This window comes from Carassius auratus, chromosome 43 (assembly GCF_003368295.1).
Source record: "Carassius auratus strain Wakin chromosome 43, ASM336829v1, whole genome shotgun sequence".
In the NCBI taxonomy this organism is placed as follows: domain Eukaryota; kingdom Metazoa; phylum Chordata; class Actinopteri; order Cypriniformes; family Cyprinidae; genus Carassius; species Carassius auratus.
In genome coordinates this window covers 117501-134337 of record NC_039285.1, presented here as the reverse complement: position 1 = coordinate 134337, position 16837 = coordinate 117501, and the positions used below count along the sequence as shown (strand labels likewise).

The window sequence follows — 16837 nt, the reverse complement described above, 5'->3', positions numbered from 1 at the left end:
AGCTTGTGTTTGAAACAGCTTCACAAACGCTCTACACAGCAGGTTACATTTCTGGTGTCACTAACATGAAATACTAATAACGACAGTTATAGAGGTCAAAGTTCATAATCTGATATAGCTGCGGCCGCAGTCAGAATGAGAAGCTGACCTTTGGAACACATTACGCTTCAAATAAAGATTGAAGACCGATATATTACATGATGACCGTAGAGTGACCAGTGAGTGTTGAAATACACTTCATTCAATCAAGAGGACTCGTTCAAACATGACTGAATCAAGTTCAAGAAATATATATATATAATTTCTAATAGGCTAATTTATAACATTTTAGACTAATTTATAACAATAAATAAAACATAAAAAAACCCCTAAGTGAATCAGCCTGTATTGTTTAGTTTTTGTTTAATGTCATGTTTTCAGAATCATGGGAGAACCTTGATCTCGATTCTAAAAATCTGTTATCCAGAGTCATAGCTTAATAATTAATATCTGGCATCTAACTAATAACCTACCATCATTACTGTTTCTAATAGCCTATTAAAGACTAGGATGAGCAACCTTACAGACTTTATCTGGAACAACAAGGATTTACTACATTTACAGGTGCATCTCAATAAATGAGAATGTCGAGGAAAAGTTCATTTATTTCAGTAACTCAACTCAAACTGAAACTTGTGTATTAAATCAGTTCAGCACACACAGACTGAAATACTTTAAGTCTTTGGTTCTTTTAATTGTGATGATTTTGGCTCACATTTAACAAAAACCCACCAATTCACGATCTCAACAAATCAGAATACTTCATAAGACCAATAAAAAATTTAAGAAATTGTGAATTGTTGGCGTTCTGGAAAGTGTGTTCATTCACTGTACGTGCGCTCAATACTTTTCCACAACATTCTGATTTATTGAGATGCACCTGTATAATGCAGTCAAATGCTGCTTCTCATCCAGTGTGTGAAGTTCTGCAAACACACACACGCACGCACGCACACACGCACACACACACACACACACACACACACTGTATTTGTTTAGGCAGGAGGATCTCACTGAGACTTCACCATCTCTTCTTCCAGGGAGACCTGGTCAAGAGTTTCATACAAACATAACTAAAAGAGGAAAACTCAAGGGACTCGAACACAGCAACTGATTAAAAAAATAAGATCAGGAAGAACACAAGATTTCTTTACAACATTTGGCTAAAGACAAGTACACAGGGATGGTAGTGTCTCGAGTTTGACGAGAGTTTGCAGATCATTCCAAGCCCAGGGGGCAGAGAAAGTAAAAGCACATTTTCCAAACTCCAAACATACTTCTGGAACTTTTAACTTAATGTACTGTTGAGATCTAGTATGGTAACTATTTGTATAAAAAATGAGGAAATATTAGCAGGCAACTTACCTAAAAGTGCCTTAACCATGAACATATGCATATACAGCTTCCTCCTGTGATGAAGTCCATGCCAATGATTCATGAAGGAGACCATTCAGAGTATGTGAATCTGCTGCATGACTGTGTGTGTGTGTGTGTGCGCGCAGGTGGCCTATCCGCTGCTGAACCTGACCTCCAGTCAGCTGTGTGTGAGGGGTCAGCAGGACTCTCTGGAGGGTCAGGCTGTGGTGGTGACGAGGGGCAGCTGTGATTTCGGTCAGAAGGCTCTGGTCGCTCAGGATCTGGGTGCGTCTGTGCTTCTGATCGCCAGCATCAAGAGTATGTTGACGCCTACGGTAAACAACTCTGTGTTCAGTAAGATGAAGATTCCTGTGGCCCTGGTGAGACACCGGGACGTCCTGGACGCGCTGCAGGTGAAGATGAAGTCACTCCTCCTTCTGCACTTCACACTGGAGCCAACGTTTCAGAGCAGCTTCACTGAGAGAAACAGGAAAATAACAGTGTTAGAGTTTTCAGATTGATTGATTCGCTTCAGTTCAGGGACGATTCTCTAAAGTTCAGGGACGATTCGTTTCAGTTCAGGGACGAGGACGATTCGTTTCAGTTCAGGGATGATTCGCTTCAGTTCAGGGACGATTTGCTTCAGTTCAGGGACGATTCTCTACAGTTCAGGGACGATTCGTTTCAGTTCAGGGACGAGGACGATTCGTTTCAGTTCAGGGATGATTCGCTTCAGTTCAGGGACGATTTGCTTCAGTTCAGGGACGATTTGCTTCAGTTCAGGGACGATTCTCTACAGTTCAGGGACGATTCGTTTCAGTTCAGGGACGAGGATGATTTGCTTCAGTTCAGGGACGATTCGCTTCAGTTCAGGGACGATTCTCTACAGTTCAGGGACGATTCGTTTCAGTTCAGGGATGATTCGCTTCAGTTCAGGGATGATTCGCTTCAGTTCAGGGACGATTCGCTTCAGTTCAGGGACGATTCGCTTCAGTTCAGGGACGATTCAGTTCAGTTCAGGGACGATTCTCTACAGTTCAGGGACGATTCGTTTCAGTTCAGGGACGATTCGCTTCAGTTCAGGGATGATTCGCTTCAGTTCAGGGACGATTCAGTTCAGTTCAGGGATGATTCGCTTCAGTTCAGGGACGATCCGCTTCAGTTCAGGGACGATTCGTTTCAGTTCAGGGACGATTCGCTTCAGTTCAGGGACGATCCGCTTCAGTTCAGGGACGATTCGCTTCAGTTCAGGGACGATCCGCTTCAGTTCAGGGACGATTCGCTTCAGTTCAGGGACGATCCGCTTCAGTTCAGGGACGATTCTCTACAGTTCAGGGACGATTCTCTACAGTTCAGGGACGATTCTCTACAGTTCAGGGACGATCCGCTTCAGTTCAGGGACGATTCTCTACAGTTCAGGGACGATTCTCTACAGTTCAGGGACGATTCGCTTCAGTTCAGGATGATTCGCTTCAGTTCAGGGACGATTCTCTACAGTTCAGGGACGATTCTCTACAGTTCAGGGACGATTCTCTACAGTTCAGGGACGATCCGCTTCAGTTCAGGGACGATTCTCTACAGTTCAGGGATGATTCGCTTCAGTTCAGGGACGATTCGCTTCAGTTCAGGATGATTCGCTTCAGTTCAGGGACGATCCGCTTCAGTTCAGGGACGATTCTCTACAGTTCAGGGACGATTCTCTACAGTTCAGGGACGATCCGCTTCAGTTCAGGGACGATTCTCTACAGTTCAGGGACGATTCTCTACAGTTCAGGGACGATCCGCTTCAGTTCAGGGACGATCCGTTTCAGTTCAGGGACGATTCGCTTCAGTTCAGGGACGATTCTCTACAGTTCAGGGACGATTCGCTTCAGTTCAGGGACGATTCAGTTCAGTTCAGGGACGATTCGCTTCAGTTCAGGGACGATTCAGTTCAGTTCAGGGACGATTCGCTACAGTTCAGGGACGATTCTCTACAGTTCAGGGACGATTCAGTTCAGTTCAGGGACGATTCACTACAGTTCAGGGACGATTCTCTACAGTTCAGGGACGATTCAGTTCAGTTCAGGGACGATTCACTACAGTTCAGGGACGATTCGCTTCAGTTCAGGGACGATTCGCTTCAGTTCAGGGACGATTCGCTTCAGTTCAGGGACGATTCTCTACAGTTCAGGGACGATTCAGTTCAGTTCAGGGACGATTCTCTACAGTTCAGGGACCATTCTCTACAGTTCAGGGACGGTTCAGTTCAGGGACGATTCACTACAGCTCAGGGACGATTCAGTTCAGTTCAGGGACGATTCGCTTCAGTTCAGTGATGATTCGGTTCAGTGTCGATTCACTTCAGATAATTGTCAGTTCAGTTAATTGTTGATTTCAGGGTTTCTGCAGGTCTAAAAAGCATCTTATTTTGCCACAAATTAAGGCCTTGAAAAGATCTTAAATCAGAGCAGAAAGTCTTGAATTCATAAAGTTGTGGCATTAAATGTTGAATGTCTTGCTTTTCCAGAACAAATATCAAAACATTTTTGAGAAATTTAACAAAATGAAGTGAGTTTTTGATTCAGATAAAAATAACAAATATCTGTCAGTGGGGAATGAAAAATTGTTTCAGATTGAATGAAGTAGATTTTTTTTTTTCTGGGCCCATTAGAAGATATTTTTTCTTGTTTTAATCTGTAATTCACTTCATTTAGATCAGCTTCTCAGAAAACAAGAATCCTTATTTTAAGTCACTTTGTTTCTCCAGTAAATGTGTCTTGATTTATGAGATTTGCGCTGGAAAAAGACAGAAATACTGAGGCAGAGCAGCAGCCATGTCATCAGAAGACACAGTTAAAGTTATTTCAGTGTTGTTGTTTTGTAACATGAATGAAAATGTAATGGAGATCAGTTACACATTTCTATTTAGAGATCATACTGACACATTGTGTTTTCTTCAGTTTATTTCTGACATTATCTTGCTCTTAAAAAGTCTTCCATTTCTTCACAAAAGTTTTAAATGTACCTTGGTAAACCCTGCAGAACAGTTAACAGAATCATGAGCTGGTGGTGTTCCTCTCAGGTGTTTCCTCAGGGGATGGAGGTGAGGTTATACGCTCCTCCTCTTCCTCCGTTTGACGCCAGCATCATCGTCATGTTTCTGATCGCTGTGTTCACGGTGATGATGGGGGGATTCTGGAGCGGCGCGGCCGAGAAGTGAGTAGCTGGTCATCATCGTTAGCTCCCGTGTGGATCAGGTGTTGACCGGTGTGTGTGTGTGTGTGTGTGTGCTCAGGCTGAAGCAGGCCCCGGGGTCTGAGTGTGACGCGGCTCAGGGACTCTCTGACAGCAGTGAGGTCTCGCTCTACTCTCCTCTGAAGGTGCTGCTGTTCGTGGCCATGATGTGTGTGATGCTGGTGCTCATGTACTTCTTCTATCGCTGGCTCGGTGAGTCCTGCTGCTTTATAATATTAGTGTTCATGAAGCGAAGGATGAGACTGACTGATGCTTGTTTCTCCTGCAGTTTATGTGATTATCGTCATATTCTGCCTGGCCTCAGCGTCAGCGCTCTATAACTGCCTGGATTCACTGATGACTGCACTGGGCTGCAGCACACTCAGGTCAGAAAACACACACACACACACACTCACACACACATATAGACACACACACACACACGCACGCACACATTCGCACACACACACACACACATTCAAACGCTCAGGTGCATGCGCACACACGCACACTCACTCGCACACACTCACACACACTCGCAAACACACGTTCACACACACGCACTCACACACACGTGCACACACTCAAACGCTCACGTGCATGCACACTCTCTCTCACACACACACACACTCGCACATACAGGCACACACACACACACACATGCACTCGCACATACACACACACACACACACACATGCACTCGCACATACACACACACACTCACGTGCATGCACACTCACACACACACACACACACTCACGTGCATGCACACTCTCTCACACACTCACATGCATGCACACTCACACACACTTGCACAAACGCTCATGTGCATGCACACTCTCTCGCACACACACATGCACACACACACACACAGTATATTATGAACTGAATTTATTTTCAATGAAACGTAATCTTGAAATGTTGTGTGAACTGCTCTTTACAAATAAACCTTCCTCTCTCAGTCGACACATGTGAACTAAACCTCATTATAAAGTCTTTGTGGAATATGAGCGAAGCGTGTGTTAAATACTAAAAGGTTGATAGCATTATTATATGAGCAGCACTGGAGCAGCAGGGTTTGTTCTTCTGCTGATGTCACTGAGCTCCGCCTCTGACTCCGCCTCTGAACTTGTTTCTCCAGTGTTTCCTGTGGAGAGAGAAGTGTGTCAGTACGTTCACTGCTGATCGCCGCCTTCTGCATCACGCTGTCTGTCATCTGGGGAGTGTACCGCAACGACGACAGGTCTCACACACACACACACACACACACACATCTGCTCCAGACTGATTCACACACAGTTTGTCAGATTGAAAGTGTCTCTGATGAGTCTCCTCTCATTGGTTGTGGTCACTCTGAGTTTCTCACTTCTGTGTTCAGTGTGTGTTTGCGTGCGTGCTGAGCTTTATCTGCTGAAACACACAGCAGATTGTGTCATAACTTCTGTTTTCTGTCACTGTGTAATAACAGTGATATTCAGAATAAAAACACAATGGAGCAGTTCATTAATTGAAAGGCTGCATGAGTTTATTTCCATGCGAGCAGAACATGATGCACTGTATTTATCATCAAATACTCAACATCTTTGTTTAATAATATTACAGCTTTTTTTTTTTAAGTTGCGATAGCTATTTTTATTCACACTTTGCTGCACTCCTGCATGGAGGCGGAGTCTGAGTGATGTCTCACATGATCGGAGCGTCTCTGTCCGTGTCTCTGTCCGTGTCTCTGTCCCGTGTCTCTGTCCGTGTCTCTGTCCCGTGTCTCTGTCCCGTGTCTCTGTCCGTGTCTCTGTCCGGTCTCTGTCCCGTGTCTCTGTCCGTGTCTCTGTCCGTGTCTCTGTCCGTGTCTCTGTCCGTGTCTCTGTCCGTGTCTCTGTCCCGTGTCTCTGTCCGTGTCTCTGTCCCGTGTCTCTGTCCGTGTCTCTGTCCGTGTCTCTGTCCGTGTCTCTGTCCCGTGTCTCTGTCCGTGTCTCTGTCCGTGTCTCTGTCCCGTGTCTCTGTCCCGTGTCTCTGTCCGTGTCTCTGTCCCGTGTCTCTGTCCCGTGTCTCTGATCCGTGTCTCTGTCCGTGTCTCTGTCCGTGTCTCTGTCCGTGTCTCCTGTCCGTGTCTCTGTCCCGTGTCTCTGTCCCGTGTCTCTGTCCCGTGTCTCTGTCCCGTGTCTCTGTCCCGTGTCTCTGTCCCGTGTCTCTGTTCCGTGTCTCTGTTTCCGTGTCTCTGTCCGTGTCTCTGTCCCGTGTCTCTGTCCCGTGTCTCTTTCCCGTGTCTCTGTCCGTGTCTCTGACCGTGTCTCTGTCCCGTGTCTCTGTCCCGTGTCTCTGTCCCGTGTCTCTGTCCCGTGTCTCTGTCCCGTGTCTCTGTCCGTGTCTCTGTCCGTGTCTCTGTCCCGTGTCTCTGTCCGTGTCTCTGTTCCGTGTCTCTGTTCCGTGTCTCTGTCCCGTGTCTCTGTCCGTGTCTCTGTCCCGTGTCTCTGTCCCGTGTCTCTGTCCGTGTCTCTGTCCGTGTCTCTGTCCGTGTCTCTGTCCCGTGTCTCTGTCCGCGTCTCTGTCCGCGTCTCTGTCCCGTGTCTCTGACCGTGTCTCTGTCCCGTGTCTCTGTCCCGTGTCTCTGTCCCGTGTCTCTGTCTCTGTCCCGTGTCTCTGTCCCGTGTCTCTGTCCCGTGTCTCTGACCGTGTCTCTGTCCGTGTCTCTGACCGTGTCTCTGATGTCTGCAGGTGGATCTGGATCCTTCAGGATCTGCTAGGAATCGCCTTCTGCCTGAACTTCCTGAAAACCATCAGTCTGTCAAACTTCAAGGTGAGCTGAGTTCTCAGAGTCACTCCGGCGCTGTGTCTTTGTGTGTGTGTGACGTGTGTGTGACGTGTGTGTGTGTGTGTGCTCGTTCTGCAGATCTGTGTGATTCTGCTCAGTCTGCTGCTGCTCTACGACGTCTTCTTCGTCTTCATCACACCATTCCTGACACCGGTGAGTATCAGCAGATCAGCTCTCAGTAGCGTCTGCTCAAGCTCTCATCCTGATGTGTGTGTGTGTGTGTGTGTGTGTGTGTGCAGAACGGAGAGAGCATCATGGTGCAGGTGGCTCTGGGCCCCGGCGCTGGAGGGAAGGTGAGCGAGAGCCTCGTGTGATCTGTGTGTGACTGATGTGCGGCTCACTAACTACAGCTTCTGCTTTCAGGGAGACAGCAATGTAGTGGAGGTTCCAGGAGACCAAACAACCTCCTACGAGAAAGTGAGACAGACACACACACACACACACACACACACACACACATTTAGAATTGAGAGAAAAAAATGTGTTATTAATAGTTTAATATGGCTATGAATATTTTATAATTATATTGTGGCATATAATTACTGAATCACAATATAAATCTATTATCATTACACATTCTCCTTCGATTCATCTAATTAAAGGAGAATTACTTGTAAAAACATTGTTTCAAAGTAGCGTTACAGTAAATTCTTCTTCTGCCTTCAGCAGATTATAGTTCACACTGTAAGAATATACAGAAAGCATGTGTGAAGTGTTCATGGTTCTGTGTGTGTGTGTGTGTGTGTGTGTGTGGTCCAGCTGCCGGTGGTGATGCGTATCCCACAGTTCTCTGCGCTGGCTCAGAATCTGTGTATGATGCAGTTCTCCATCCTGGGCTACGGTGACATCATCATACCAGGTCAGACACTGCCCGGGGGCGGGGCTAGGGCCAGGGGCGGGGCCAGCAGCTCTGAGCCGTGATGATGAATGTGTGTGTGTCTGTGTGTGTGCAGGTCTGCTGGTGGCCTACTGTCACAGGTTTGACGTGTGGATGGGGAACTCCAGAAGAGTCTACTTCATCTCCTGCACCGTGGGTACGAGCTTCTCCTGATGATCCTCCAGCAGCAGAGACTGTGCTCTAACGGCGTGTGTGTGTGTGTGTGCAGCGTACGCCGTGGGTCTGCTGCTGACCTTCGTTGTGATGCTGTTGTCTCAGATGGGTCAGCCGGCGCTGCTGTACCTGGTTCCCTGTACGCTCCTGACCAGCTCCGTCCTCGCCGGCGTCCGCAAGGAGTTCACACACTTCTGGAGCGGCTCGGGGACGTATCAGGTGACCACACGTGATTCATGAGCTCGTAACACACACACACACACACACTTCAGTTCTTCACCTCACACGCAGCGATCGCTTCAGTGACACTCACTGAATTAAAGCCGCAGAATAGACTCGAGGAAACACAATATATAACTAACTTCACTATGAGATCAAATAAGTGCGAGATTCATGAGCACCATACGACGTTCAGCGCTGCGGAAATAGACACGAAAACACTTCATTGAGTTTTTGCCACAGTTTCAAAGATGCATTTAAATGATTAAAACTAGAGTTTATATGAACACTACCGTCTAGAGTTTGGGGTCAGAAAGATGTTTTCTTCTGTTCATCAAAGATGAATTTATTTGATCAAAAAATACAGGAAGAAATGTAATATTGCGAAACATTATTACGATGTAAAGTAACGTTTTTCTGTTGTAATATAATTCCAAATGTAATGTATTTCTGTGATGCTCCGCTGTATTTTCAGCATCATTCCTCCAGTCTTCAGTGTCACATGATCTTCAGAAATCAGAATAATATGATGATTTATTATTAGAATTATCAATGATCAAATAGCAATCTTTTCTAACAATATACACTACTGTTCAAAAGTTGGAGTTAAGAAATTAAAACTTTCATTCAGCAAGGATGTGATAAATTAAGAAGTGACCGCAAAGATTTCTATTTGGAATAAATGCTCTTCTTTTTTACTTTTTATTCATCAAAGAATCCTGAAAAAAGTATTGCAGTTTAACACATATATGATTGATCATTGATAATTCTAATAATAAATCATCATATTATTCTGATTTCTGAAGATCATGTGACACTGAAGACTGGAGGAATGATGCTGAGAATACAGCGGAGCATCACAGAAATAAATATTTTAAAGGATATTAAAATAGAAACCATTATTTGATATTGTAATAATATTTACAAGATTACTGTATTTTTCAGATTTTTTTTGATCAAATAAAAGCAGCGTCGATGAGCAGAAGAGACTTCTTTAAAACATTACAAGTCTCACTGATCCCAGACTGTTGACCGGTGTGTGTGTGTGTGTGTCTGTCTGTGTCTGTGGGTATGAGTGAGTGTGTGTGTGTGTCTGTCTGAGTCTCTCTCTGTGTGTGTGTGTGTGTGTGTGTGTGTGTGTCTGTCTGAGTCTCTCTCTGTGTGTGTGTGTGTGTGTGTGTGTGTGTCTGTCTGAGTCTCTCTCTGTGTGTGTGTGAGTGTGTGTCTGTGTCTTTGTGTTTATGTAGAAAGGTGAGCTGATGAAGAACAGTTTATTCACTTTATATGCTTTAGACATGAAAAACATCCACGTTTCACATCATTATTGTGTGCTTTAATAATAGAATCAGGTATGTGATGAAATAAACAGAGTGAACTGAATCAGTTCATTAACCGAACTGTCCAAAAGAATCAGTTCACAGAGAAGAATCATATTTCCCTGTTTGACTCTCTTACAGTAATAATGCTGTACATACAGTAATGATCAGTTCCGATCATAAGATCTCAGAATATCATCAGGAGACACAGGAGTCATTTAATGTTCCCTGATATGATTTATTTGACTCTTAAAGTGACGGTAGCTATTGACTTGTATATTATGATACACAGAGTAGCACAGCTTCAGCTAAAAATCATCTTTACTCTTTTACTGGAGACAAACAGTGGTCTGAGTTAATCAGCAGCAGATGTTCATGGGTTCGATTCCAGGGAATGCATAAACCTTAAATGCACTGTAAGTCTGCAACTAAGAGCAAGCTAAAGTTTTTAAAGTCTCAGCATATTTGCCTAAACAATAATAATGTATCTGTGTTTCTGGACGGGGACTTCTGTGTGTGTGTGAGAGAGAGGTGTGTTATCCAAGAAACACATATATGTGTGTGTATGCTGTGTTGTAAGACTTGAAATGTGACTTGATCTCCATCAGGTCCTGGACGAGTCTAGGAAGCCCTTGTTATCAGGTTTGAGCTCTTGTTTTCCTCCTCCTCCTCCATCACTTCTGCTCAGTGCTGCCCTCTGTCTGTCTGTCTGTCTGCATGTGTTCCTGCTGCTTCCTGCTCTAATGCGTCACTTCCTGTAGTGCACGTGTTCACCACACGGTGGCGCTACAGTACACGTCTAGATGAGCTGCTTCTGTTTCTCCAGCATGTTTATCTGATTTATTTCAGTTTCTCTCCTGCTAGTTTGATTCAACTAACACACTGTCAAGTGTAGATATAGATACCAATATATCGTTTAAAATGTGTGTGTGTGTGTGTGTGTGTGTGTGTGTGTTTGTACAGGTGCTGGTCATATAATTAGATATAATCAAAAAGTTGATCTATTTCTCTAATTCCATTCAAAAAGTGAAACTTGTATATTATGTTCATTACACACAGACTGATATATTTCAAATGTTTATTTCTGTTAATTCTGATGATTATAACTGACAACTAAGGAAAATCCCAAATTCAGTATCTCAGAAAATTAGAATATTGTGAAAAGGTTCAATATTGAAGACACCTGGTGCCACACTGTAATCAGATAATTAACTCAAAACACCTGCAAAGCCTTTAAATGTTCTCTCAGTCTAGTTCTGTAGGTCACACAATCATGCTGACCTGACAGTTGTCCAAAAGACGACCTTTGACACCTTGCACTCTGCAAGACATGGTTTCAGCTTCACATTCCTTGTGTCAAGACACTCTTGAACAACAGACAGCGTCAGAAGCGTCTCACTTCAGAAAGGACTGGACGGCTGCTGAGTGCTCCACAGTTATGTTCTCTGATGAAAGTAAATCAGGGTCCCAGAGTCTGGAGGAAGAGAGGAGAGACACACAATCCACGTTGCTTGAGTCCAGTGTAAAGTTTCCACAGTCAGTGATGGTTTGGGGTGCCATGTCATCTGCTGGTGTTGGTCTACAGTATTTTATGAGGTCAAAGGTCAACACAGCCGTATACCAGGATGTTTTAGAGCACTTCTCGCTTCCTGCTGCTGACCAACTTTATGGAGATGCAGATTTCATTTCCCAACAGGACTCTCACCTGCACACAGAGCCAAAGCTACCAGTACCTGGTTTAAGGACCATGGTATCCCTGTTCTTAATTGGCCAGCAAACTCTCCTGACCTTAACCCCAGAGAGAATCTATGGGGTATTGTGAAGAGGAAGATGTGATATATCAGACCCAAGAATGCAGAAGAGCTGAAGGCCACTATCAGAGACACCTGGTCTCTCATAACACCTGAGCAGTGCCACAGACTGATCCACTCCATGCCACGCCGCATTGCTGCAGTCATTCAGACAAAAGAGACACAACTCAGTATTGAGTGCTGTACTTGCTCATACTTTACATGTTCATACTTTTCAGTTGGACAAGATTTCTAAAAATCCTTTCTTTGCATTAGTCTTAAATTATATTCTAATTTTCTGAGATATTGAATTTGGGGATTTTCCTTAGTTGGTGGTTATAATCAGCAAAATTAAAATAAACATTTGAATATTCAAATATATTCTAATTATATTACCAGCACCTGTGTGTGTGTGTGTACATATATATATATATATATATATATATATATATATATATAAGCATTAATATCTATGTATAAATCATGTTTTTTTCTTTTGCATACTTGTGGTTTCAAAAGTTCTTGTATTTTTTAATGTTAGTTTTGAATTTTTCCATGAAAGTTATTGATGAATCATGCTGCATGAGAATATTGTTCATGAGTAAGTCTCATTGTATCAAAACTAAAATGAAAACACATTTACAGATGTTGTTTTCATGCTGCTGGTAGAACAATCTTTTGTTGTATGTGAGTGTGTTTCAGTGGATGTGAGTGTAATGCTGCTCTCTCTGTTCCAGTAACTCCTGTCTCTGTCTCTTCAGAGGGAGACGCCGGACGCACCGCTGGACTGAGGAGCTGCTGAGACTCACACTGACCAGTGTTTCCTGTGACACACAGCTGGATCTGATGAGAGTCGTGTGTGTGTGTGTGTGTGTGTGTGTGTGTGTGTGTGTGACCGATCATCATCACACTGGGACACTTTACTAAAACATCAGACTGTCTGAAAATTACTCTATAAGGGGCCTTAACCAGATCAACCTGCTGTTTTTTGTCTTTCACTTTTTTAATGTAATCATTTTTTAATTTTGGGGATATTTGACAAAAACCTGATGACCAGTCTAACTCTCTTTCTCTGTAATCTGAATAAATACAAATCTGAAAACTGTGTGTTTACACGTCTTCATCAGTCGAGAGCTCAGTGGAACTAGAAGACTGTGTTGCTCATATTAGTATGTGGTGGTTCTTTGACTGTTGCATGTAATTCTGAAATCAGCATATTTCAAAAAGTTATTTGTGCCAAACCAATTTGATCTGTACATTTAACAGTATCAGTCGGTCATAGCTTCACATGTCAAACCTCTAACACATGGAGGTATTTGACCAGCTAATAACTCTTTAGAGATTATAACATAAAGAGTGAAACAGCAGCAGGAAGACAGAACCAGGTATGTGTGAGCATCCTGTCTCTGGGGTCACGTTGTGACATCACATCCTGTTTGTGTGCTCCTATTTCAGTGGAACTGCTCCAGAGTTCATTTTACGCACCACGTGAACATGTCTTTTAGAAATGTCATATAAATGCAAATAAACTCACACCAGTTGTTTTGTATCTTTAGGATTGGTGTTTGGATTGCAGTGTGAATCAGAACTAAATGTATTTTTATGGGATGAAGTTAGACCCGAGATGATTAATAGATGCACGCAAAAATGTACTACATCAATTTAATACATGTATCTAAAGAACCACAAACAAATGCCTTTTAATTTGATTCGGGATTAAATGATTGTGCAGCGATTTGTACACATACAGATATGTTTGCGAATATAAATGTTCTGTTCTGCATTAATATATCATACATTGCTCATGCAAAAAGGAATCCACGCATTTGTGGATCGGGTGACACGCGTGCATTAAATGACGAGTCGATCTTGCTCGGTTACTTTCGTTCCGCACTTTACGCCTTGCCCGATCCACACACACACACACACACACACACACACACACACACACACACACACACACACAGAGCCACAGAGAAACATGAGATGACCACTAGATGGCACTACAGCCCACTCACGCGCGCATTCCACTGTGTTTTCTTTGTTTCTTTTTGGTTTGGCTATTCTCCTCTGTCCGTATAAATACAATAATGATGTTTTATTGAACTTGTTCTAACTTCATCCCATATTTTTTTGGTCTGGGGCAAAGGAAAGGAGAGCTGAACTGATGATCACTGAATCCTCAATGAACTTGTGCTGGAAATGACTCTATTGTTGAATTCTTGGGTTATTAACAATCACATTTCCTACTTGACACTGTAAAGCTGCTTTGACACCAGTATTGTATAAAGTGCTATAAAAATAGAAAAAAGAGAAGTGAACTACAAATGTAGAAACACTTATTGTCTGCTTGAGTGTGTGTGTTTGTATTAGTTAGTGTGTGTTTGTCCAAACTGCCAGTGGCTGCTGGTGAGTGTTTGTGTATGTATGTGTGTTTGTGTATGTGTGTGTGTGTAGGGGTGTCACGATATACCGACAATAACCGTGATATTCAAAGCAACAATTATCGATATCGTGTTAATTTTGTGTGTGATGATATACTGGTGTAAGTGATAACCGCAATATTTAAAATGAAGTTCTCTCATGATAACACCACAATATAGCGCTTAAAACAAAATACATTGCGTCAAAGCAACTGAACAACATTCATTAGGAAAACAGTGTGTCAATAATGCAGAATGATAGTTAAAGGCAGTTCATCATTGAATTCAGTGATGTCATCTCTGTTCAGTTAAATAGTGTCTGTGCATTTATTTGCAATCAAGTCAACGATATCACTGTAGATGAAGTGACCCCAACTAAGCAAGCCAGAGGTGACAGTGGCAAGGAACCGAAACTCCATCGGTGACAGAATTGAAGTGTCTGTGTGTGTGTGTGAGTGAGAGTATGTGTGTGTTAGAGTGTGAGTGAGAGTATGTGTGTGTGTGTGTGCTAAGTGTGAGTGAGTGAGAGTGTTAGAGTGTGAGTGAAAGAAAGTGTGAAGTGTGTTAGTGAGAGTATGCGTGTGTGTTAAGTGTGAGTGAGTCTTAGTCATGGATCTTGGATTTCTTGTGCTGTGAGGATTAATATTGTTCCGGATGATCATCACCATACTCCTGTACAACTTCTCTCTCTCTCACACACACATACACACACACACACTTCCAGCAGTGTGTCTGTAGGCTAGCGTGAGACGCGAGGCCGCTCCGCCCCGAGCATGTGACGCGCATGTGACGCGCTGCAGGCTGACTCAGCGGGGGGACGGGCTCAAACCCGACTCCGTCACGCCGCGTCAGTCCGGAGTCGCACAATTATGAAAAATCCACCTTCCGCTGGAGCTGCAGCGGACGCACACGACTCCCACCGCCGCCACCGGGCTTTCCTTGCAAGGCTTACCGAGCAGCACGGCGCCGATAGATGGCTAGACGCCCCGGATCAGCGCCTCGAGAGTCTGAACGGTGAAGAGAATGGTACGGAACCCTGTCGCTTTCTTTCGTTTGCGTGGCGCGGGCGCCGAGTGCGTGTTTGCTGCATGAGACGGACGCGCTGACAGCTGAGCTCCGCTGAGGCTCGGGCATCGCGTCGCGTCGAGGCTTTCTGGCTCGTGGTTCGCCGCTAGCTTTAGCTGCTGTGAGTGACGCGTGTGCGCACCGAGCCCCGGTACCGGCGAGGTCTGGCGTCGCGTTCACGCTGCCGTAGTACGCAGATCTCAATGATCGCGCGCGTCCACAGTCATAGCCTCCGGTGATGGAAACAGTCGCGTTAGCTTAACGTTAGCTGCTCGCGCGCAGTCGCTTTCTCCGCTCCCTGACATTAGCGGACTAAACAGCTTCACGCAGAGAGCCGTGATAACATTAATGACAGTTAAATACAACAGAATTGATAAACAGAAGTACCGAGTTGGCGCCGCGCGCGGATGCTGGATGGCGCGAGTTCTGAGGAAATGCCTGCGACGCTTGTGTCACGCGTTGGATTTTCGATGTCGCGCTGTTTTTCTGTTCAGTAATACTTTGAAAATGTGTTTGTGTTCATGAAAACGAATTTAAGTTGTAACCCGACGCTCCTCTCCCTCAGCGCATGCTGTCAGTGAGGCGGCGGGAGCGCGCACGGAGCGTCACGTGTCCTCACGTACACGCGCGATTAATCAAGTAACGTTAAAGTAAAAATAAAGAAAAAGGTCGAATCCAGCAATGGTGAGTGATTCGTATGCAGCTCAAAATGATAAAAAGTGATAATATTGCAGTCTTATGTTTTGAAACTGACTTGACCAAAAGTGTTGATGAGCGTCTGTTTGTCCTTTGTCATTAGTGCAAACTGACTGAAAACTTAAAAAATAAAAAAAACATTTAATAGAAGAACCATTTTTGGTTCCCCAGAGAACATTTTTATGAACCACTATTAAAAACAACCATGTTTTCTTGTAAAGATGGGGTATAATGATTAACCGCAAGCAGGTTGAAAATCAGTTAAAATATGTGACTTCAAATCAGTTGAGATTCAAAACAAATTACGATTCAGTTAGTGGAAGGAGTTTTTATGAATGTGTGTCTGAGGGGAGCTTACTGTCTTTAAAGTTTAGATGGTATTTTCTCTCTGCATATTAAAGTTCATAAGTGCAGCTCTGCTTTGTTTACAGCGGTAACCAAGGAAACGCTTTAAGCTCCACCTGCTGGCCGAGAGTGGATCTGCGTCTCGTTCAGCTCATCTGCTGCTTCTGTTTCGTACTGATGTTTTATGTATAGTTTCACAAAACTGAAGTCTGATCATTCTGTTTTTGCTTCAAAATTCGAAATTATACAATTTAATTAAGATTAAAAACTGTTGCATGTATCCAGCATCTTTGTTTGAATCATGATCGAAATGCAGTGGTTGCCTTTCATTTTAAATGGACAGAAGACAAGCAAAGCCTTATTTTTAGTTTATATGAAGAGATTTTTTTTTTATTTGTCACTTATTTATTTGATTAAATATAATTTTGTTTAAAAAAAAAACTAAACAAATCGGATCGTGAGTTGAGTGCATCGTTGCATCCCTAGTTTACTGTAGTAAAGTGACATTATTC

The 16837-nt window shown here is 43.7% G+C and overlaps 2 protein-coding genes across 4 annotated transcripts in view; both read left to right on the top strand.

Moving 5' to 3' along the window:
- Positions 1-1496: 1496 nt before the first annotated feature.
- LOC113061333 (signal peptide peptidase-like 2A) lies at positions 1497-12901 on the top strand. Of its 3 annotated transcripts, none has more exons than XM_026230362.1 (14): positions 1497-1808; positions 4460-4593; positions 4673-4824; positions 4901-4997; positions 5753-5854; positions 7324-7405; positions 7499-7573; positions 7660-7713; positions 7784-7837; positions 8180-8279; positions 8374-8454; positions 8527-8690; positions 10615-10648; positions 12558-12901. In XM_026230362.1, the coding sequence occupies exons 1-14, from the start codon at positions 1512-1514 to the stop codon at positions 12596-12598; spliced, it is 1467 nt and encodes a 488-aa protein (XP_026086147.1). In that variant the 5' UTR covers positions 1497-1511; the 3' UTR covers positions 12599-12901. The 3 variants fall into 3 exon arrangements, with proteins under 3 accessions (XP_026086147.1, XP_026086146.1, XP_026086148.1); XM_026230361.1 differs by having other exon boundaries at positions 12534-12901; XM_026230363.1 differs by lacking the exon at positions 10615-10648.
- A 2141-nt stretch (positions 12902-15042) lies between these two features.
- Positions 15043-16837, top strand: part of LOC113061330 (transient receptor potential cation channel subfamily M member 7-like) — a 26814-nt gene continuing 25019 nt past the window's right edge. The window contains 1 exon segment of the mRNA XM_026230355.1: positions 15043-15245. Coding sequence (XP_026086140.1) covers positions 15243-15245 — 3 coding nt within the window. The 5' untranslated portion in view covers positions 15043-15242.